Source organism: Stomoxys calcitrans, chromosome 1 (assembly GCF_963082655.1).
Source record: "Stomoxys calcitrans chromosome 1, idStoCalc2.1, whole genome shotgun sequence".
Lineage (NCBI taxonomy): Eukaryota > Metazoa > Arthropoda > Insecta > Diptera > Muscidae > Stomoxys > Stomoxys calcitrans.
In genome coordinates this window covers 77,125,597-77,150,631 of record NC_081552.1, presented here as the reverse complement: position 1 = coordinate 77,150,631, position 25,035 = coordinate 77,125,597, and the positions used below count along the sequence as shown (strand labels likewise).

The following is a 25,035-nucleotide window of genomic DNA, read 5'->3' as shown; positions in this document are numbered from 1 at the left end:
ATAGTGTAACATCCTGTCGAAAGTCTGGGGTTAAATGTTCCCAAGTCACCACTTTTGTCAACTATGTTTTTGACATTGTCAACAAATTGTCTACATTGTTGTTATTGACAGGCAACAAACCATAATTTTTTTTATTTTTACTCTTTTTTTGAATTGTTTTGTTGGAAGTTATTTTGCCGGTTCATAAATCCTTTCAAAAAAAGGAAAGAAGAAATTGTCAATTTAGCACGTTGTTGTTGTAGTAGTAGCAGTGTGTGGTACACTGAGGCGGCAGCCCTTGCCGATGAAGGAATTCATCGGGTCAATCCGGTACATACAACCGGCTGCCATGGGCACGTGATGTTAATTAGCGATACAAGCTGACCCATAAGTAAGTAGCTAACTTTTTTGCAGTTCAAATTCTTGAAACAATTTTAAACTTCGAATAAAGAAATAAAACGAATAAAGACAATTCTTGGTGATAATGCTGAACGCAACCAACATTTTGAATTTTTGACGAATCATTTGCCAGCTATGCAAAGATTCCCCTTTTTATAAAAGTGTCTTCTTTACAAAATATATGTTGAAAACAAATAAATAAATTTTATTGGCTTATTCAACTAGTTTTGAAATTTAGTGAAAAGTTCGAAAATTACGGACTAAATGATAAACATGTAAAAAGGCGTTAAGTTCGGCCGGGCCGAACTTTGGATACCCACCACCTCGGGTATATATGTTAACCACCTTTCATCAAAATCCGATGAAAATTGTATACCTTATGTCCTGATCTGTTTAGTAGCTAAATCTAAAAATAAACCGATCTGAACCATATACGACACGGATGTCGAAAAGCCTGACATAAGTCACTGTGTCAATTTTCAGTGAAAACGGATTTAAAATGGGCATTTTATGGGGCCAAGACTTTAAATCGAGATATCGGTCTACATGGCAGCTATATCCAAATCTGGACCGATCTGAGCCAAATTGAAGAAAGATGTCGAAGGGCTTAACACAACTCACTGTCCCAAATTTCGGCGATATCGGACAATAAATGCGCCTTTTATGGCCCCAAAACCTAAAACCGAGAGATCGGTCTATATGGCAGCTATATCCAAATCTGGACCGATCTGTGCCATATTGCAGAAGTATGTCCAGGTGCTCAACTTAACTCACTGTTTTTTTTTGGCGACATCGGACAATAAATGTGCCTTTTATAGGCTCAAAACCTTAAATCGAGAGATCCGTCTATATGGCAGATTGAAGGAAGACGTCGATGGGCCTAAGACAACTCAATGTCCCAAATTTCAGCAAAATCGGATAATAAATGTGGCTTTTATGGGCCTAAAACCCTAAATCGGAGGATCGGTCTATATGGCAGCTATATCCAAATCTAGACCGATCTCGGCCAAATTAATAAAGGATGTTCATGGGCCTAACACAACTCACTGTACCAAATTTCAACAAAATCGGATAATAAATGTGACTTTTATGGGCCTAAGACCCTAAATCGAAAGATCGGTCTATATGACAGCTATATCCAAATCTGGAACGATCTGGGCAAAATTGACGAAGGATATCAAAGGGCTTAGCACAACTCACTGTCCCAAATTTCAGCAAAATCGGGTAATAAATGTGGCTTTTATGGGCCAAAGACCCTAAATCGGAATATCGGTCTATATGGCAGCTATATCCAAATCTGGACCGATGTAGGCCAAATTGAAGAAGGATGTCGATGGTCTTAACACAACTCACTGTCCCAAATTTCAGCAAAATCGGATAATAAATGTGTCTTTTATGGGCCTGAGACCCTAAATCGAAGGATAGGTCTATATGGCAACTATATCCAAATCTTGACCGATTGGGCCGAATTGACGAAATATGTCGAAGGGCCTAACACAACTCACCGTCCCAAATTTCATCAAAATCGGGTAATAAATGTTGCTTTTATGGGCCTAAGACCCTAAATCGGCCGTTCGGTCTATATGGGGGCTATATCAAGATAAAGTCCGATATAGCCCACCTTCGAACTTAACCTGCTTATGAACAAAAAAAGAATCTGTGCAAAGTTTCAGCTCAATATCTCTATTTTTAAAGACTGTAGCGTGATTTCAACAGACAGACGAACAGACGGACGGACATGTTTAGATCGTCTTAGATTTTTACGCTGATCAAAAATATATATTCTTTATAGGGTCGGAAATGGATATTTCGATGTGTTGCAAACGGAATGACAAAATGAATATACCCCCAACCTGCGGTGGTGGGTATAAAAAATGTCTATATAATGTCCCCACTGCCTTACTATTGACAATGCCTCATATATCCCGCAATGTCTCTATATATATTCCCTAATGACTTACTTTTGACAATATCAATATTGGCCTTTGAATGACAAGCTTATATAATGTCTTTCTAAAAAAAGCATGGGCTTGGGTACAGTTTGTCAGTAGTTCTGGTGAACAAGTAAAAGCGTGCTAAGTTCGGCCGGGCTGAATCTTATATACCCTCCACCATGGATCGCATTTGTCAAGTTCTTTTCCCGGCATCTCTTCTTAGGCAAAAAAAAGGATATAAGAAAAGATTTGCTCTGCTGTTAGAGCGATATCAAGATATGGTGCGGTTAGCACCACAATTAAATTAAATGTTGGAGACCTGTGTAAAATGTCAGCCAATTCGAATAAAAATTGCGCCCTTTGGGGGCTCAAGAAATAAAATAAAGAGATCGATTTATATGGGAGCTGTATCAGGCTATAGACCAATTCAGACCATAATAAACACGTATGTTGATGGTCATGAGAGGATCCGTCGTACAAAATTTCAGGCAAATCGGATAATAACTGCGACCTCTAGAGGCTCAAAAAGTCAAGATCCCAGATCGGTTTATATGGCAGCTATATCAGGTTATGAACCGATTTGAACCTTCTTTGACACAGTTGTTGAAAGTAAAAATAAAATACGTCATGCAAAATTTCAGCCAAATCGGATAGGAATTGCGCCCTCTAGAAGCTCAAGAAGTCAAGTCCCCAGATCTGTTTATATGACAGCTATATCAGGTTATGAACCGATTTGTACCACAACAAAACACTTCGTGCAAAAATGCATTCAAATAGGATAAAAATTGCGCACTCTAGAAGCTCAAGAAGTCAAGACCCAAGATCGGTTTATATGGCAGCTATATCGAAACATGGACCGATATGGCCCATATACAATACCAACCGACCTACACTAATAAGAAGTATTTGTGCAAAATTTCAAGCGGTTAGCTTTACTCCTTCGGAAGTTAGCGTACTTTCGACAGACAGACGGACGGACGGACGGACAGACAGACGGACGGACGGACGGACAGACGGACGGACATGGCTAGATCGACAAAAAATGTCGCGACGATTAAGAATATATATACTTTATGGGGTCTCAGACGAATATTTCGAGTAGTTACAAACAGAATGACGAAATTAGTATACCCCCCATCTTATGGTGGAGGGTATAAAAAGTCAATAGTAAGTCAGTATAGATTAACTATTGACATTTTCTACAGGGATTGGCTACCATGTCACTTGGAATGAGTAAAACAGTAACAAGACAGCAAGACAACGAGATGAGTGAATGCAAAGAAAGAACCCTTCAGCAAAAAGAACGATTAATTCAGATTTCAGTGAGTGCATGTTGTACAATGCATGTGTTCGGGTACATTTTGTTTCATTAAAGTATTTTCTTGTCGCCTGCTTTCGTTGTACGAAGGCAAAGTGGTTGATTTGGCAAAAGCGTGTGTAAACACACACACATAGTTCGTTATATAAAAACACACAGTTTGCAAACGATTTGTGTCATCAGTTCTTTACTTACTTTACTTTAATTGGCTATGACAGAATATTTGTTCCACTAGCCGAACGTAGAATAGCGTTCCAAGCGCCTCGATCTTTTGCGTATATTCTCCATTATCGCAAACTGGTCCATATATTTTACGAAGAATCTTTCTCTCAAATACTCCAAGCACTGCCTTATCTGCTTTCACAAGTACCTATGCTTCAGAACCATAAACCAGCACGGGTAGTATCAGTGTCTTGTATAGTGTAATCTTCATCTGTCGAAAGGTGGCCTTGTTTCTAAACTGCTTACTTAGTCCAAAGTAGCATCTGTTTGCCAGTATTATTCTTCGCTTAATCTCAAAACTGGTGTCATTCGTTTCGGTTACGGCGGTGCCGAGGTAGACGAAGTTACTGACTGTTTCAAAGTTGTGGTTTCCAACCTTCTCCATTTTCTTTATCTGCTCGGTTGTGAAAGGCTTTTTGGGAGTTGAAACCATCCATTTCGTCTCGTATAACCTTCTACAACAAGATATTAAAGAGATCACACGATAGGCTGTCTCCTTGTCTGAAACCTCGTGTGGTATTAAATGGTTCGAAGAGATTCTTTCCTATTCTTACTGTGGAACGCGTATCAGTAGGTGTCACCCTGCAGTCTTTTTAATTTTGCAGGGATACCAAACTCAGAAATACCTTTGAACGTAAAGGAGTATCGAAGGCGGCTTTGCAGTCAATATGGTAGTTATGGTAGTTGTTGATTTGTCCTTTTCGGGTCTTTTCCAGGAATTTGCGCAGTGTGAATATCTGGTCCAGGGTGGATTTTCCAGGTCTAAAGCCGCATTGGTAGGGCCCAATTATCTCATTTACTTTAGGTTTTAATCTTTCACACAGTACGCTCGAGAGTATCTTGTATGCGATGGGGAAGAGACTTATTCCTCTGTAGTTGGCACATTCCATCTTGTCTCCTTTCTTGTTTACGGGACATAGTATGATGAGGTATGCGTTCTTCTCCAGATTGCGCAGTAAGCTGATGCATACGCCTTATCAGCGTGTCGCCTCTGGTCTTAAATAGTTCGGCGGATAACCGGTTGGCTCCTGCTGCCTTGTTGTTCTTTAGTCGGGTCACTGCTACTTGGACCTCATTCTGACTAGGAGGTAAACATTCTATACCATCATCAAGGATTGGTTCTGCGGTATCCTCTTCGCCGCCAACGTCGTACACTAGCAGTTGGGTAAAATTTTCTTTCCATATCTTCAGCATGTTATCTGTGTCAGTTACCAGATTTCCTTCTTTGTCTCTGCAGGAGGATGTGCCTGCACCAAAACATCGGCTTTTCAATGTCCAGCTTCCGGTCAGTGTCAGATCGTACTTTCCTCGCCATGTTCAAACGGGTGCGAACCTTTGCTGCAACAAGGTAATGATCCGAATCTATATTCGCTCCACGGATCGAATCTCTCAGAACGATTTTAATGTCATGGGCGGGGCAGCGGTCATTTTCTCTCTCTAGGCGCACGTAGAAAATATCCTTGGCCTGCTCATCTTTGTCTTCCGTCGGGGCATGGGCACAAATAAGTCTGATGTTGAAGAATTTGGCTTTAATGCGAATTGTGGCTAGCCTCTCATCCATCGGAGTAAAGCTGGGGACAAGGTGTTTCAGTCTCCGACTGACCACAAATCCACAGCCAAATTCATGCCTCGTGTTATGGCAGCTATAGGATAGTTCGTCACCGTTTGGTGTTGTAGTGACGCCATCCATCGGTAATATCTGCCTTGTGTTTGTTTAATTGGCTATGACAGAATATTTCTTCTACTAGCCGAACGTAGAATAGCGTTCCAAGCGCCTCGATCTTCTGCGCTCATTCTAAAATCTCTGACACCAAGTTTCGAGGTGTCTCCCACAACTTGATCTTTCCATCGGGCTTTTGGTCTTCCCGGATTGCGTGTACCACCGTGTTTGCCTTCAACAGACTTCTTTGCTGGAGCTTCTTCATCCATTCCAACAACATGACCTAGCCAACGCAGCCGTTGTATTTTGATGCGTGTAACCATGCTATCGTCGTCATACAGCTCGTGGTTCATACGTCGCCTATATTCTCCATTATCGTAAACTGGTCCCTATATTTTACGAAGAATCTTTCTCTCAAATACTCCAAGCACTGCCTCATCTGCTTTCACAAGTACCCATGCTTCACAACCATATAACAGCACGGGTAGTATCAGTGTTTTGTAAAGTGTAGTCTTCGTCTGTCGAGAGATGGCCTTGTTTCTAAACTGCTTACTTAGTCCAAAGTAGCATCAGTTTGCCAGTATTATTCTTCGCTTTATCTCAAAACTGGTGTCATTCGTTTCGGTTACGGCGGTGCCGAGGTAGATAAAGTTACTGACTATCTCAAAGTTGTGGTTCCCAACTTTCTCCATGTTCTTTATCTGCTCGGTTGTACAAGGCTTTTTGTGAGTGGAGACCATCCATTTCGTCTTATCTCCATTTACTGCCGGACCCATTTTCACTGACTCTCTTTCGATTCATTCAAAGGCTGCAGTTACTACTTCCGGTGACCGACCTATGATATCGATATCGTCGGCATAGGCAAGTAGCATGCGCTCTCTTGTGATTAGTGTGCCATATCTATTCACATCTGCATCTCGTATAATCTTCTCCAGCAGGATATTAAAGAGATCACACGAGAGGCTGTCTCCTTGTCTGAAACCTCGTTTGGTATTAAATGGTTCGGAGAGATTCTTTCCTATTCTTATTGAGGAACGCGTATCAGCAAGTGTCATCCTGCAGAGTCTTATTAATTTTGCAGGGATACCAAACTCAGACGTGGCTTCAAATACCTTTGAACGTAAAGGAGTATCGAAGGCGGCTTTGTAGTCAACAAAGAGGTGGTAGGTGTTGATTTGTCCTTCTCGGGTCTTTTCCAGGATTTGGCGCATTGTGAATATCTGGTCTATGGTGGATTTACCAGGTCTAAAGCCGCATTGATAGGGCCCAATTATCTCATTGACTTTAGGTTTTAATCTTTCACACAGTACGCTCGAGAGTATCTTGTATGCGGTGGGGAGGAGACTTATTCCTCTGTAGTTGGCACGTTCCGTCTTGTCTCCTTTCTTGTGTACGGGACATAGTATGCTGAGGTTCCAATCATCGGGTGTGCATTATTCTAGCCAGATTGCGCAGATAAGCTGATGCATACGCCTTATCAGCGTGTCGCCTCGGGTCTTAAATAGTTCAGCAGGTAACCCGTCGGCTCCTGCTGCCTTGTTGTTCTTTAGTCGGGTTACTGCTACTTGGACCTCATTCTGACTAGGAGGTAAACATTCTATACCATCATCAGGGATCGGTTCTGCGGTATCCTCTTCGCCGCTAACATCGGACACTAGCAATTGGGTAAAATGTTCTTTCCATATCCTCAGCATGTTGTCTGTGTCAGTTACCAGATTTCCTTCTTTGTCTCTGCAGGAGGATGTGCCTGCACCAAAGCCATAGGTTTGGTGTTTAATTCTTTGGTAGAATTTCCGGACTTCATTCTGACTCCTGTACATCTCAATTCGCTCGCACTCACGTCATCCATTTCCTTTTTCTTTCCGCGGAATAGACGTTTCTCCTCTCTCCTTTTCTCCCGATACCTCTCCTTCATCTGGCGCGTTGCTACTGATTGCAGGGTTGCTCTATATGCCGCATTCTTGGCTTCAGTAGCATCTCGACACTCTTGGTCGTACCATGGGTTTTTTGGAGGAGGCTTTCGGTACCCAAGTACGGATTTCGCGGCATTTTCCATGGATTGGGCAATAGTTTGCCACTGCGCCATTATATCATCGGAACAAGGAGTGCTTTCATCAAGCAGTTGGGTCAGTCGAGTGGAGTATGCCGCTGCCATTTGTTGTGTCTGCAGCTTTTCAATGTCCAGCTTCCGTGCAGTATCAGATCGTACTTTCCTCGCCATGTTCAAACGGGTGCGAACCTTTGCTGCAACAAGGTAATGATCCGAATCTATATTCGCTCCACGGATCGATCGTACATCTAACACCCTGGATGAATGCCTTCCATCTATCACAACGTGATCAATTTGGTTTCTCGTGTTTTGATCGGGTGACAGCCATGTGGCTTTGTGGATATTTTTATGTTGAAATCTGGTGCTACTAACTACCATGTTTTTTGCCGCGGCGAAATCTATCAGCCTCAACCCATTACTGGACGTTATCTCGTGGAGGCTAAACTTTCCGACTGTTGGACCAAAAATTTCTTTCTTCCCTATTTTCGCATTTAAATCTCCCAGAACGATTTAAATATCATGGGCGGGGCAGCGGTCATATTCTCTCTCTAGGCGCTCGTAGAAAATATCCTTGGTCTGCTCGTCTTTGTCTTCCGTCGGGGCATGGGCACAAATAAGACTGATGTTGAAGAATTTGGCTTTTATGCGGATTGTGGCTAGCCTCTCATCCACCGGAGTAAAGCTGGAGACTAGGTGTTTCAGTCTTCGACTAACCACAAATCCGCAGCCAAATTCATGCCTCGTGTTATGGCAGCTATAGTATAGTTCGTCACCGTTTGGTGTTTTAGTGACGCCATACCCAGTCCATCGCACTTCCTGTAAGGCGGTTATTTCTGCCTTGTACTTCTCTCATACATCCGCCAGCGCGTATACTGCACCTTCTCTATAAAGAGTGCGGACATTCCAGGTGCAGATCCGCAAATCATGGTCCTTTTTTCGTTTGCGTGGGTCGTCATCGTTGGGGGGTCCGTTTTTACTATTCCTTTGTTTCTCATAGTAGTTCTCATAGTTTTCTGGGGGCGGGTTACTGGCCCCGCGCCCCAACCGCATGAATTTTGTGGGATTGCACATGTATCCCTCGTTGTGGCGAGCCGTTTTCTCCAAGATCCGACGCTCGCCTCTAGCCGCCCCTAACCTGGGAACAGACGCTGATGTTGGCCATTGGTTATTTGAAGGCGCCAATAACTCGCCTTGTCATCTCGAGTATCATTGGCACTCAGCATTTAATTAAGAGCCAGTGCCACCTGACTCCTCACTGAGACTCTCCTCTCGAAAATCCGCAACCTGTGGACGCGCCCGGTACCTTTCAGCTAAGCTTCCCGTGATAACAATGGACACCATACAAGTCGGATCTCAAAGTTCCAACCTGTGTGGTGCTCATAGTTATCCCGTGTCGGCTGTGATCAGTTCATCTTCTGAAAATGACAGTGAGTAATTTCTCATATCTCACTATAGCGGCGATGAATTCGAGATAAAAATACTCCCAAGTCCTGAATGGTGGTTGTTTCTAAAAATTATATACTCAACCGCAAATTGTTAGTTTTACTCTATCTTCAGTGTCTCGCTCTTCAGTAGTCTTGAAATATAACATCATGTGGGTTCAACAAAAACAGTCAACAACGAATGGTTTTGTGCAGGCTTTTGTTAAGCATGCAATAGCTGCTTACAAATGATGCATCCAATAGGTGGCAAATATACAGCTGTGTTCAAAATAATAGGAGTGCTACCTCCTCATATTTTGAAAAGTCAAATTGGTTGGCATATAAATATCCAAATTAAATGATTTTCTAAGGGTACTAAGAAAGATATATGAAAAGTAAAAAATTTTGATTGATTATTTTTACGTTTAGTCACTCCATGCCTTTTACAAAGAAATAGGAGTATGAATGATTTGTAATAAAACAAAATTAATCAATATTAAATTTAGACAAAAAAGTTAAAAATATGTATCGAAAAATCGTATTAAAGCTGTTTCAATTATAATTAATTTTTTTCAATAATTTCTGTAATAGTTGTACGAAGACAACACTGTTCCAAGGAAAGACGAGAGTTACCCCAAAAATACGCAGACTAACAAAAAACTACAGAAAATTTATAGAGAAACTAAGGATTTTGTGTGGTATAGCAAAGCAAACCCTACTGCGTCTTCAAAAAAGATTGCAAAAGGGATAAATCTGACTGTTATTGGTCCCAATATTCCAAAACCATTGTTGGAAAGTAACTTATTAGCAAATCGTTCAAGAATTGTACCAATGCTGACCAAGAAAAGACATATCCATTGGCTAATGGAAATATGGAGGTACATATTGTTGACCGACAAATGTTAAATTGTATTATTTGGTGGAACTGGGTCTAGTCAGTATGTCTTCCCGACTCATAATATAAAGCACATTATACAAAAAAGATAGTATAGTATCTACAATAGATAAAAAGTATTGACTCATTGGAGCCTTTTGTACGATGGTGAAGGTCATGAATATGCATATGTTGGAATTTTGAAACATTTAATGTTACCTTATGCAGAATTGATTATCGTTCTGAAATTGGTATTTCAAAACCGGAAATATACTAGTAAATTGGCAAATATTCCAGATATCCGACCCATTGACATACAGATTAAGTGTGAGGATGCCACTGCGGCTATGAGACTTAAGGCGATGGGAGAAACGTTTGAGGATGGGAGCAGCTCATACCATCGCGGTATAATCGAGGCGACGATAGGAAACCTGTAAGGAAGGGAACAGGTTTCCGATCGGATACCTGAGACGATACTTGAGGTGGTGCTGCCAGCGGCACAGTCATGGACTGATTGAACCCTAGTTTTGCCATCTGGAAGATCATGTTACACGGATGGATCAAAGGTAGAGGACAGTGGGCTTGAGGGTCTACATTGAGAAACCAAGGAGTGGGATCCTTTTTAGATTGCCCGACCATAATACGGTCCGGAATGCGTGAGGTGGTATGGTGCTAACGCGAGGACGTCGAGTGTGAACATAAGGGCAATAACAACCAAAACATGATCTTACACGAACAATCTTGAAATGTAAGAAGATTAACGCCTTCCCTGAGAATGGCACAAATCGCATCGTTTGGGTGCCGGACCAAAACGGAGTAAGGAGGAATGAAAGGGCAGACGATTTGGCGGTGAAGGCCAGAGGACTACCTTCAATAAACTTGGTTAACCCGAAACCTTTCTGGTCGACGCAGTCCGAGTTAAGGGCGTGGACGACGAACGCATGTAACACTGTGGAACAGCGAAACAGTCGGTAGGAATGCGAAAATCCTATGGAGTGATCCGGATCGTGAGAGGATGAAGTCAGAAGGTCAGTAAAGCTTTCGGTATCATAACGGGACACATAGGACTACGAACTGACTTATGCAAAATGGTCGTGGCAAGGGATAGCATGTGTAGGGCATGTGGGGAAGATGATTAGACGGTGGTGCATTGCCTATGCCATTGCCCGGCTTTCGCGGCTTAAAGACACCGGTACTTAGGGGGCACAATGTCAGACATGAACCAACTTAGGGCCGTGGCATGGAAAACAATTAGGGATTTTGTAAGTACCACCGAATTCCTAACTTAGATTTTCTTTTTCGAAGTTTGTTTGGATTTTCGGATGCGGCTTGCAGACTGGTTTCTTCTTATTTAACACGTCGTAGACAATTTGTTGTATTTTATAAAAAGAGATGTGGTGGCACACTTTGTGAAAATAACTTTGTTTCTAAATATAAATATTATCAAGAAGCCTTAGAATAATTTTATTATTTTGAAAAGAACAACTTTGTTTATTATGCTGAATATGTACATTTTGACAATGTACAATAAATTAATTTCTGTATAATAAAGTTAGTTTTTATAACGAACACATCTATACATTCCACATTGGTGACCCCGAACAAAATATATATATATATATATATGTATATATATAAATTTTTTTTCAAGCATGGCAACTGCACCTAACAACAACAACAACCATTTGATGGTTTTGGAAAGGCAAGTAAATTAACTTTTATCGAAAATTGATGCGTTGTCGTTGAGACGTAGTCAACCCGAAAAAAGGAATTCCACATATCGTTCAAAAAGTAATTCACGCTCTCGTTCAACATCTTCTATGTGTTTTGGGACCACTCGGACGGAAAGCGACAAAATGTCGTTCGCCCTGCTGATTCAATTCGACGGAATCAATTAGGCACCTCATCTAAGATGGCGGGTGAGTTGGTCGGCATATAAGTCGCCTTTTTATTCAAGATCAAATCAAACTTAAGATACCTTATAGATACCGGTGCCGACATTTCTGTTTTACCTCCTAGAAACGACGAAAAAAACAAAACGTATGGACCAATGATTATTAATTGCATTGATGCAATATCGGCCTACGACAAAGATTTCTCTGGTCAGTTATTATAGCTGATGTAACACAACCAATAATTGGATCAGATTTTTTGAAACATTTTAGACTCCTTGTGGATATGAAGAACAATCGGCTAATTGATTCAACGGCAAAACTCAACGTATCTGGATTTTGCTCACTTCAACCGACTTTACGGTTGAAGGCAGTTCCTGGCGGGCCAGGAGATGTAATTCAATTGTTTCCGATTTTATTGATGTTACTACGACAAGTATTAAGTTACCGCCCGTTAGTCATTCATACATTATACTTCATGTTGATACGAATGGACCAGTTATTTCTGTAAAAGTGCGACGACTATCACCAGAAAAGCTAAAAATTGCAACAGATGAATTCGAGTATATGATGCAACTTGATATATGCAAACCATCAAGAAGTCCTTGGGCGAGTCCTCTTCATATGGATCCAAATGGTGATGGTATGTGGCGTCCATGCGTTCATGACTATCGTTCCCCTATATGATAACCGTTAGCTGGCAAAAAAGTATTTTCCAAAATCGACTTGGTCAAAGTGTACTTTCAGATTTCTGTAGCTGAAGAAGACATTCCAAAGACGGCTATAACTACACCTTTTGGTTTGTTCAAGTTCACGAGAACGCGGCAAAAACGTTCCAGAGGATTTTTGTTTTGCTTATATTGATAACATATTCCTTGCGTCTAAAAACGAAGTGGAGCAGGAGATGCAATTTCGACAGATTTTCTCTCGGTTGAAGTCGCACGGCGTAACTGTAATAAAGGCAAATGTGAATTTGGCAAGGATTCTCTTGTTGTCTGTTCCAAGCCCAGTACGGGTATTAGCCATTCAACAATACAATTTGCCAAAAACTGTCAACGAGTTAGGTCGATTCCTTGGAAGGTTCAATTTTTATCGCCGTTTTATCTTGAAAGCAGCTCAAGCTCAGGCAATGTAAAACCCACTGAAGTCCGGCCAGAAGAAAAATGATAAAATATCTATTGAGTGGACACCAGATTTGCGCAATTCATTTGAAGAATGTAAAAATCAACTAGCGAACTCTGCCGAAACATCTTTATGTGTGGATGCGTCCGATATCGGTATGGGAGCTTAAACAACTCATTGATGGTAAATATAAACCACTTGAACTCTACTCAAGTTATCAAATACTCCGACTCGGTATAGTGCTTATGATCGCGAGCTATTGGCGGCGTACTCTGGAGTTAAATATCTTCAACATTTTCTTGAGGGACGTCAATTCTTTATTTATACCGAACATAAGCCATTAACATTTGCTTTCAATTAACGTTACGATAAGGCTTCTCCAGGCCAGCTTAGACACCTAGATTTTATTGGACAACATACAGTGGATATTCGCCGCGTACCTGGAAAAGAAAATCTATCACGATTCAATGCAATATCTTTGTCATCATTCATGATTATTCGGAACTTTCCAAAGATCAAGAGAATGACGAAGTAATCAAACAACAACAATCAAATCCGCAATCAAATTTACTGCTGAAGTATTTCCAAATTTCTGATTCGAAAAAGGAAGTTCTGTGTGATGTATCAACTGATAAAATAAGACCTTATATCAATCCCACAGCATCCGGTTTTAAGCAACGGATTGACCCGATGGAACCCTTCATAGGCAAGGGCTGCCGCCTCAGTGTACTCAGTGTACGTGTTTGTCCTTTTTTGAAAAGAAACCTGGACCCTGGTTCTTCTCGGTTTGCCAGAACCGCCTCCATCATCGATCGGTGTCGGTGAGGTGTAACCGGTGCATGGAGTGGGTACATTTTCGATCTTGCTTTGGCCTCACTTCACAACGAGAGTATACTCATACTGAATATGTTGCAAGGTGCTGTGCGAACATAGCTAGCAGTGAGTCACAAGCGTCGTCGTCGTCGTCGTCGCCTTCTGCGTCCTCGTCGTCGGACTATGTGAACCCCACTGGGATTACGAGGAGGTGCAGCAGTTCGCCAGTCATTTTGATTGCATCCCCTGATCTCCTGAGCGACGTATCCTGGCAAGCCGTCATCTCTTTGGGGCCAGACCACCTCCCCATAATTCTCACCATCGACCGACCACCCGACTACATAATCTCTGAGCGCCGGACGATTATCAATCAGAAAAAGACCGATTGGGCTGGCTACGGTCTACTGTTAAATCACTCTCGAACCCTTTGGCGAGGTAACCGTGACTCGAAGAGATGCGCCAGGTTATCCCAATTTATTGTGTATCCCGAGAGTGACAAGGCAAGGAGGAGAGTCATTCGCCGTATTCGTGGTCTCCGAGCCGATGAACAGCCATCAAAATTTACCGTTGACGAAGTTACGAATGTTAGTCGTGGCACCAAATCATCCAAGGCGTTGTGTCCCGACGGAATCTCTACATTGATGTTGAAGAATCTGGATTTACCTGGAGTTGAGAACCTTACTACTGTCCTAAACCTGTTTTTGAACACTCTTTTATTTCCCGATGTCTGGAAAATGGGCAGAGTGATCCCGCTACTGAAGCCTGGAGAGGACCAGAGTTTAGGGGAGTCGTACGGACCGATCTCCCCTCTCTCACCAATTGCAAAGACGTTTGAGGCATTACTCCTCCCTTACCTCGTGGGAGAATTTCCACTCGCCGAGCATCAATATGGTTTCGAAGCCTGCATAGCACAACAACAGCTTTGCATGCCATCACCGCATACATATGCCGTGGCTTCAATAAGCCCAGGCTATGTGATAGGACGGTCCTCGTGGCACTGGACCTATCGAAGGGATTCGACGCGGTCAGCCATGCCAAACTAATTGAGGACATCGCCAACACGTCTCTCCAGCCAGGTCTGAAACGCTGGGTCGCGAATTATCTGTGTGGTCGCCAGTCATTTGTGGAATTTAGGGATAAGAAGTCGAAGCACCGAGCTGACTGTGATGGTCGATGGAGAAATTATTCCGACCATCAAGTGTCCCAAAATTCTTGGCGTCACATTTGACAGCTGTTACACTATCTCCCCACATGCCACAGCAATTTGCAATAGAATCAAAAGAAGTAACAAGGTCCTCAATGCACTTGCCGGCAGCACTTGGGGTGCAGACAAAGAAACCTTGTTGATCATGTTCAAAGCAATTGGCCGGTTTGTGGTAATTTATGCAACGCCAGTTTGGTTTCGTCAGCTTTGTGACACGCAGTGGAATAATATTCAGATCTGTCAGAATCCCTCTTCGAACTGCGACGGGATGTCTCCTCAGTTCTCATGTGGACCACCTCCATCAGGAGACAAAAATCCTACCAGTGTGAAGACATAACTACCTGCTGTCTAAGCAATACCTTTTGGGCTGTTATCGCAGAGACCATCCAAATCATCATCTTGTGGATAGATATCCACGTCCAGAAGCCTTAAGGTATATCTAAATGATCTAGAGCGAGAGCTTCAGCGCTACAAGAGAGAACCTCTCATTGTACCTAAAGAAATTGACCTCCCCCGGCAAACCAAAGTAGTTCTTACGTTCCGGCAGATGCAGCCGCCTCAACTCCTACAGAGCAAGGATTGATGCCGACGTGCAAGATGTATGTCCCGATTGTAACCAGGGACCACACGGTACACGTCACCTGTTTAACTGCCCAGCCAGACCCACTCGACTCAGACCCAGATCCCGCATCCCATCTTAGTCGCAGAGTTCCTGGGTCTTGACACTCAACAGAATCAAGCAGACGAAAGATAGAACACAACAAACTGCTTCAACAACAACACCTCGTTTTCAAACATGAGTCTTCGCTATGATACACAACGTTTCTCATGCGGTTCAAAAGCCACAGATAAGATGATATCGGCTAGGTTTGTATGGCCAAACATGAGGAAAAAGGTATAGGTACAGTCTTGCCTGTATCGACAGATTTACACGTTGGCTGTATGTTACACCATTGCAAGACATAACAGCCGAATCTGTAGTGAAAGCATTTCCTAGTGGAGTGGAAGATATGGAGTGCCTTCTCAGGTGGTGACAGACCAAGGGCGACATTTCGAGTCGGAATTGTTTCAAAAATTTCGAAAGTTGCTTGGAATTCGTGTTACTCATACGATACCTTATCACTACCCGTCAAATGGTCAAATCTAACGTTGGCATCGAACACTTTAGGCATCTTTAATGTGTCACGCAAACCCTCGTTGGTCCATGGTTTTGCCAATAGTAATGTTGGGAATACGTTCACCTATCAATCAGGATTTAGGCGTATCGCCTGCTGTGTCAGTATATGGTATGGATAAATATGGATTTATAACGGGTAAATACCCAACGCTTGGGTATTTATAATAAAAACTTTTTTGGGTATTTATTTGGGTATTTATAATTTTGCAGATATCTTGGGAATAGAACATTTTTCCAAACAATTTTTGATGATTTCGTATTCTTTTTATAAAAACCTGACCTTCTGATCCCATAAAATCGGATTTTAGTTATATATAGCCGCTATATAGACCTCACATTTTTTCAAAATCAAAAATAGCCAAAATTCTTGTTACTGTGAAATTGGTAAAGATACTTAATTTTTTTTTCTTTTTTGAAAAATTTGGTAGCTATTGGGTACAGGAACTGACACATCGGCGGTGACATTTGGTCATAAAGTCAGAGCTGAATTTACACTGACTGTTGTATTAATGACTTCGATCCCTAGACAACGGCAACGGCTCTTGCTGCTGCTCCGTGTACCCAGGTTCGCATTAGCGACGACAAATACCCAAAAATAGAGCTGTGTTTGAAAAATGCTAGCTCGAGTTAGGAAAGGGGAATCGTAAGGGAATTTGGATTGGCGTAAAGTAGACGACTGAAACCAGTTATAACAATTTGCCCGTCCTGTTTTGGGGGAAAATTGGCTTGTAAATGGTCGGCAATTTTTTATATTCTAAAAATCAAACGAAAAAATGTTTCAAAATTCCTAGAAGTGAGATTTCTGGAATCCGTTGCATTTGATGTTTTCTATAAATAAATGAATTTATGGCAATAATCCTACTTCTTGTCACAGCAGGTTCTATTTTATGCCAAAATCATTAAATCCAGCATTCTTCGCTAAATGGTCATAAAATATTAAGAAAAAGATTTTTTTGTGTAGGGGCTTATGAAATAAAAAGATTTTTCTTAAAAAAATTTTAAAATTCAAAATTTTTGAAAAAAAATTTACATACATATATAAATTTTCTTCATTATGAATATACTAGCATATGCTCGATTGCTTTGCTGCCCCTGATGGTACACCCAATTTCACGGTGTAACTGTATCACAATTTTAATAGCTATAACTTTATCCGTAAAGAACATTTAGAAAGTTTTATGCCTAAATATGCGAATTAAAAAAAACTAGTCGGCCGATAAATGCTGTCAAGGTGTAACTGTATCGCAATTTCCAGTTCTTTGTAGCACCTAAATTTACAAATTTCAATACAATCTTCTAGTCATTTGTTACATACTGCCAAGATGCCCTCATTTCACAGATGTAGCTCAGTTTGTAAATAAAGTAACACTTTGTACGTTTTAGTACCAAGATGAACGAATATCAAAAAAATCTCCTAGTCGCTCGGTACATAGTGCCTAAATGTATCTGTATTCCAAATTTCAGAGCTGTAGCTCAATCCGTAAAGAAGGTGACATATTGTACGTTTAAGTACCAAATGTGCGAATATCAACAAAATGATCTAGTCGTCCGGTACATACTGCCAAGAGTGCCTGTATCCCAAATTTCGGGTCTGTAGCTCAATCTATAAAGAAAGTACTAAATAGTACCAATTACAGCACTTAAGTACTTTTTATTCCACTCCTGGTACGATTTCAACATTTCGTATTTGGTACAACTTATCATATATTTGTCAAGACATAAATTATTTTTAGCAATTTTTTTAATTTTAGCCTTCTCCGTTCACTGTAAAAGTAAATAAGCTATTTCGTGCTGTTTCAAATTTCATCCAAATCGGATGAAAAATGCTCTTTTTATGGGCTCAATGCTCTTTATAGATAGATCGGTCTATATGGCAGCTATGTCCTTCGGATGGAAAATTTACTAATGTATTGCCTCAAGACTTTAAGTCTGGAGATCGGTCTATATAGCGGTCTATATAGTCTATATATAACCGAAATCCGATTTTAAGAGGTCAGAAGGTCAGGTTTATATAAAAAATTTTATGGAAAATGTTTTTATTTTGGGTATAAATGGGTATTTACCCAATTTGCCGGGTCAATCCTTTTTGGGTATTTACCCATCGCCCATCTCTAGGTATGGAACTAACATTACCAGGTGGATTCTTTACTGAATCAAAATTTAGTAAATTGCGCTTTGATTGGTTTGTACAATTTAAAGCTGATATGAACGACGGCAATCCCATGGCAGCCGGTTGTACGCACCGGATTAACCCGATGGAACCCTCATCGGCAAGGGCTGCCGCCTCAGTGTACGTGTTCGACTTTTTTTTTCGTCATGGGAGAGCCACATCCCGGAGTGCATTCTCCGCACGCTTCTGGTCCGTACCGGGATTGAAAAGAACCCAGGACCCTGGTTCTGTTCGGTTTGCCAGAACCACCTCCATCATCGGTCGGTGTCGGTGAGGTGTAGCCGGTGCATGGAGTAGGTACTTTTCGATCTTGCCTTGGCCTCACTTCACTACGGGAGTATACTATACTGGGTCACAAGCGTCGTCGTTGTTGTTGTAGCAGTGTGTTGTACACTGAGGCGGCAGCACTTGCCGATGAAGGACTTCATCGGTTCAATCTGGTACGTACAACCGGCTGCCATGGGATTGAAGCGTCGTGGTCGTCGCTTTCTGCGTCCTCGCTGTCGGACTATGTAACGCCCCTGACCTCTTCCGTACGGCAATATACGCCACAGCAGCATTCCAGCCCCAATATTGCCAGGCCAGTGCCGGGAAATGTATAATTTTTGCAGTTAAACTGCAACAGTCAAGATCGATGAGATCGATGAAATTATGGATTTAATGAGTCGGAAGAATATATTGGTCGCAGCGATCCAGGAAACAAAGCTGACTGGTGCAGACGTGCAAGATTTTTGTCCCGATTGTAACCAGGTACCGCACGATACACGTCACCTGTTTAACTGCCCAGCCAGACCCACTCGACTCAGTACTGTCCGATTCAAATTTTAAGCTCAAAAGGGGCCTCCTTTTTATAGCCGAGTCCGCAGTGCGACACTTCTATGGGGAAAAGTTTTAACATGGCATAGTGAAGTACAAATGTCACCAGCATTAGGAGGGGATAACCACCGCTGAACATTTTTTCAGATGTTCTCGCCAAGATTCGAACCCAGGCGTTCAGCGTCATAGACGGACATGCTAACCTCTACGCTACGCTGGCCTCAGCTAATTCTGCTTTGGAAGCTGTAAATGTTTACAAAATAACTGGCTTGTTGTTAACACACAAAAAACGAAGGCAATTTTATTTGGTTCAATATGTCATCAAGATATAAATATAAAGATCAATGGTTCTTTAATAAATTTGGTGAATGAGATGAGATGTCTTGGTGTTATTGTTAATTCCCGCCTGGATTTTTCTGATCATATTAACTTGATATTATCGAAAATAGTATTCTATTTTACTCGACTTCTTTTTATTTACCTACTTATATTAAACGAAGAATTGCTTATGCCTGCCTAATGTCACAAGTTAGTTATTGTCTCGATGTTGTATCTGACACGCCAGGAGTAAATTTACGGAGACCAGAACGTATTTTGCACATGATTATTAGACATGTACATGGGCTTCGCCGGTTTGATCATATTTCTGAATATGTTATTCTCTTTATAAGGTGTACCTTTCAGACTCACATAAACCTTCGTATTCTACAATGTTTTTACAAATTAATTTCTACAAATTCACCGCCCATACTACGTAGATTTTTCATATTTTCTAGATCATCTAGAAATTTGCAAATTATCATGCCTCGATATTGTACCTCAATATACAAACGATCTTTCGTTGTAAGAACAGCTAGGAATTGGAAACTCTTCCCTAACGTTTACGTATTTTTCCCTCTCTCTTCCAGTTTTTCCGAAAAAGGATTTAGATTTTGTGGGTAATGTTGCGTAATTCATTGTTAATTCGAACTTAAATCATTTATTTTTTTTTTTTTTCTTGTAGGCTGGGGAGCTATAAATTACAAATATCATAATTACAAGTGTTATTTTGATTTATTTTTGCATATAATCATCTGGATTTAAGAAACAAGTGTAAACATTTTTGCTTGTTATTAAGATAAATTGGCCTTTTTGGTTCTGTATATTACAAGGAATAAATGAAATGAAATAATAATCTATACTACCTTGGAGGCCTCCGCGGCACAGAAGTTATTGTACTTTTCCGTAAATGAATCTCAATTTCCGGCTTCGAATCCTAGCGAGGAAATCCGAAAAAATTACCTCAACTGATATAATCGCGCTGCAGGCTCTTAAATTTAAAAGCTGAAACTTGGTATGGTTGTAGAGGCCATTTCTTGATAACCCATTTTATCGTCTTAAGCTCATAAAGGGAATATTTTTTACACATTTTGTTCGGAATTTCGAAAAATGTGTTATAATTGATATCCTTTCATTCGAAAATAGTTCGTATTACATCATAGTTTGATAAAGCTGCCATAGATCAATCTCGCAATTTAAGGTTTTGAGCATATAAAAGGAAAATGTTTTAGCCGATTTCACAAAATATTAAATGAATGCGTTGTAAAAAGAGAATATGATACCCTCTACTATATTCAAGTCGAATACGATCCATATCGCACCATATTTGGATAAACCATCTATATAGATACATCTCCCGATTGAACTTCTCATAAATGGCTTATTTTTTAGCCGAATTCCCTGAAATTGGAATTTTGGATAGTATTGACCTTTCTACGCCCTTTCCTTAAATGTGGTCCACATCGAATCTTAGTCGAACGTAGTTTTATATATATATCTATATCTCCAGATGAAAATATACCTATGGTTGTATATTTTCATCTGGAGATAATACTACCCAATTATCCAAATTTCAGGGAAATCGGCTAAAAAATAAGCCATTTATGAGGTATCTAACTTTTGGCTCGAGCAAGCTTATGAATTTATTTTTTGATTTTCCTTATTTTGTTGTGAGTTAATAAAATAAAACCTATTTTAAAATAAGTGCATCAGCAATTTTCTTGAATTATTATTTTCTTTACCAAAATACTATATGCCGTCTTTAGGAACATGCCATGCCGAACATTGGAAAATGGTTGTTGTTGTTGTAGCAGTGTGTTGTACACTGCAGTGGCAGCGCTTGCCGATGAAGGACTCAAAATCCTTAAACTACCGACTACTGGTACACTTACCCTATATTCAGTTTTGAAAAAGGAGCTTAATTTAATAAAAAAAATGTTTTAATCTTTAATTTTTCCAGTTAAAATCAACCCGTTCATTTTTCTTACCTCAATTACGATTTCTTACCTCAATTAAACTCGCATCCTTGCAATTGTCAAATTGTAATATGGACTGTTTCATTTTGCTTGGATTAGCCTTTTTCAGCGACAAATTAATTTTTTTCTCAGGCTTTATATTTACTCCAACCTTAGATGCCATTCTCTTAGATGACGTTGCCACAGATGTCGTAGGCCTTAACAAAGTCATAGCCCAAGATTTATTTGTCTGACTTGAACTTTCCTTTTCATAGTTTTCCGATTTGGACGTCTCCAACGATTTTGCTTTGCTAAGACGCATATTTTCTTTTTCTTTAAGTCTTCTAATGGGAGCAGCTTTGCTGCGAGGACTTATAACTAATTCTAAAGCTGAAGTTATACTTGCTTCTGGTTTGGCCGGGCTTATAAGGGATGTCTCAAACAGTTGCTCACTGTTTAAAGCCATATTAAGATGGGAAACACTAGCGTATGTTTCATCATCGGTCAAACTAATATCGGAAAGACCTCCAGTAATGTTTTGATTAAGATTTTTATTCTGTGCTGATTGTAAATGCTTATCTGAGCTATCTTCTTGATGTGCCCTAAATTTTTTTGAGGGCCTTCGTTGCTGCTCATTTTGCAACAGCTGCAGAGCTTTATTCAACTGTTCATTACGTTCTTTAAATTTATCCAGCTCCGCGTCCCGCTGAGTAAATGAATTCCTGTAATCTTGGGATAAGCAAAAGAAATTGAAAGGATAATTATCGAAATAAGGATGATTGATATAAACCTTACATGTATAATGTTCCTTTAGACTTTCTAGGGCTAAAGTAAAGCAATCGCCCGCCACCTTTTTTTTACAGACTATGCAAACCATTTTCTATATTTTGATATTCGGCGTTGAATTGTGATCGGCGACTTCAATGCGAACTCCTTTCCATGGGAGGCATGAGTGTTTGGAATGATAATGAGAATTAAGAGACGCGGATATTAAAATCGGCAACAAATTAAAATCCTCGTTGGTTTTGTTTGATTTATTTAAGGTTGCCACCCTTACGAATGGCGGTGGGCTGGCTTGGCCAGAGCCAGGATGCACTTATAAGGTGAGGTCATGCGAACAGTTGAGTACAATTTTTTATTTTTGTTTTGATTTTGTAGTAAATCTTAATGTCTTGATAAGATTTTCTATTTGATCCGATATTCCACACATAAGCAACAAACCAGTATTATAATGATGAAAATACGAATACAAAACACATTTGAAGAAGATAAGTTGTAAAACCAAGTTTATTTCTAAAACCACTTTGACATTTGAATTTAGGGCATTTGCCACTCAAGGTAGTTTCGTTGGAGCTAGTTTTTGTTACTTTTTTTCTTACTGGTACCATGACACTCACATTTGTGTATGCACATGCACTCATGGTTGAATTAAGAAGGTTAGCTCACTCGCCCAGCTGATGGAATTGTCCAACTCCAGAGTTGTTTCCAAATCACACTAGAACGTCAAATTCTTGGTTTGGATTAAATTTTTTTTCACATTTTAAATGTTCTAATTCATAATTTAAACGTTTTTAACCATCTTGTGGCTGCTACACAAGATAATGCGAATAAAAACTAGAATAAAATTTTTTTCTAATTTATGCATTCACAAATAACAAATTGTTTTCCACCCGAGTAAGTACATGTGAGAAGGATCACTACACTTATTTGTTGTCATAGTTGTAGCAGTGTGTCGTGCAATGCGGCGGCAGCCCTTAGTGATGAAGAATTGCATCGGGTCAATCCGGTACGTACCAAGATATATTCATTTACAGGTAGTGACAGTTACCCAACAACAAAATATTGAGTGCACTAGCTGGCGAAATCAGTAATTAGTGGAACTCTGATTTTGAGTATTGTGGCGTGCGGCCAAATGTGCAACCCCAGCGCCATATTCTAGCAGATAATAGACAGCCAGCGCCATTTAATGGTTAGAATTCGTCTCCGTAAACAGAGAGAAGAAAAAAAAACACCAGTAAAAAAGTTTCTAAATTTTGTTTTATTGAACTTTGTTTTTTTTTTTTTTTTGAAATGAAAATTATTGTTATACAAAATGTGTACAATATTTAAAAAAGCCTGAAGGTGCCAACAAATGACAGTTTTTGAGAGAAACAAACTTCAAGAAAAAAGCGTGAAAAGCGAGCAAAATGAACAACAGGGAAAGGTTTAAAAAAATTAGAAAAATTAAAGAAAGACAAAACTGTTTCAAAAGTCTAAAAGGAAAAAATAAACGAAATGAACAATTTGATAAGCACAAAAAAAAGAAAAAAAAACATTAATTGAAACATGAGTTAAATGTTAAAAGTTGAAGTAAATTAAAAGACCTGAAAAAGGTAATAAAAAACAGAAAAAGAAAGTTATTAGAAAGACACAAAAAGATGAAGAAGAAAACTAATTATGAAATATATATACATTTACAGGTATATTCATTTACGAGATCTTGAAGGGGCCTTATTGACCGCAGAGGTCAATAAGTTTGGCTATAACCATTTTTTTATGAAAATTTTACGTACTTTTGGATATGATATACACATAGCCCATAAAGTCTGCGTTCACCTGACAAACTTTTGTGATTGGTTAAAGAACACAAAATAAAATTGTAAGTCAAATCAACTCTTTTACATATATTTTTTCTTCATATTCCTAACATTAAAAAACAAAAACAAAATTCTAAGTTTGGTTAAGCACTTTCACTCTAGAGCGATTTAAATATGATAACAATTAAATATAAGCACCACAAAGTCTGAGTTCAGTAATAAAAATTAGCGAAAAATAAAAACATATTTACATATTCCTAATATTTGGTAGGATAGCCACGTTGTTTTAAGACTGCACTTAGTCTATTTGGGATGGAGTTTCTCTGTTTCCTCAGATGTTATTTTCGCCCATTCTGCCTGCATGACACTTCGTAACATCTCCGTGCTGGTTATAACGTGCTGACGAATTTTTTTCTCCAATATATCCCAAAGATGCTCAATGCGGTTGAGATCTGGTGATTGGGGTGGTGTTTTAAGCTGCTTTGGAGTGTTATATAGAAGCCAAAGCCCAACAACCTCCGATGTATGCTTTGGATCGTTATCTTGTTGGAACCAAAATGTCGTTGCTAACCCTAGTTTTGTAGCACTTGGTTTCAATTTTTTTTTTAAATATTGAGATAACCCGATTTATCCATTTTGGACTCAATAAATTCTAATTGACCCACTCCACTAGCAGCCATACACCCCCACATCATAACTCCGACACCACCGTGCTTCACCGTTCCAACTAAATTTTGTTTTTCCAGCTCAGTCCCGGACTTGCGCCACACTATTTGCCGACTTTTAATGCCAAAAATACAAAAATTGCTCTCGTCGGAGAAAATAATTTGTTTCCAGAATTCAGGAGGCTTATTGATGAAAGTATTAGCGAATGCAATCCGCTGACGAAATAAGCACTAATTGGGATGTTGATGGTTCCACTGCATCAGATGGCTGGGTTGCTGGCGTTTTGTTCATATGCAAAATTAATTGGTGTTTTGAAGAGCAGTATCTGCAAGCACTCGAATTGCACCTTTTCAACGCATGGCCCTTCCGAAGACAATTAAGGCACAATTTCAAACGCTTTGCCTCCTTGAAACGAAGAGATGGAGAGAGGTTGCTCAAAGATGGACAAATAACAATGTAATGGTCCATC

The 25,035-nt window shown here is 40.0% G+C and overlaps 1 protein-coding gene and 1 long non-coding RNA gene across 2 annotated transcripts in view; one reads left to right on the top strand and one right to left on the bottom strand.

The window, feature by feature from the left end:
* LOC106091112 (uncharacterized) overlaps nucleotides 1–22,663 on the bottom strand; it is a 28,881-nt gene extending 6,218 nt beyond the window's left edge. The window contains exons 1-2 of the mRNA XM_059362523.1: nucleotides 22,120–22,663; nucleotides 21,377–22,053 (exon numbers count right to left, since the gene is read on the bottom strand). Of these exons, the coding sequence (XP_059218506.1) occupies nucleotides 21,377–22,053; nucleotides 22,120–22,201 (759 nt within the window). The 5' untranslated portion in view covers nucleotides 22,202–22,663. The remainder of the gene's footprint in view (nucleotides 1–21,376; nucleotides 22,054–22,119) is intronic.
* On the top strand, nucleotides 105–20,259 carry LOC106094668 (uncharacterized). The gene is made up of 3 exons (XR_009397089.1): nucleotides 105–370; nucleotides 19,960–19,989; nucleotides 20,055–20,259. It is a non-coding gene; the product is annotated as an uncharacterized LOC106094668 (long non-coding RNA).
* Nucleotides 22,664–25,035: the final 2,372 nt, after the last annotated feature.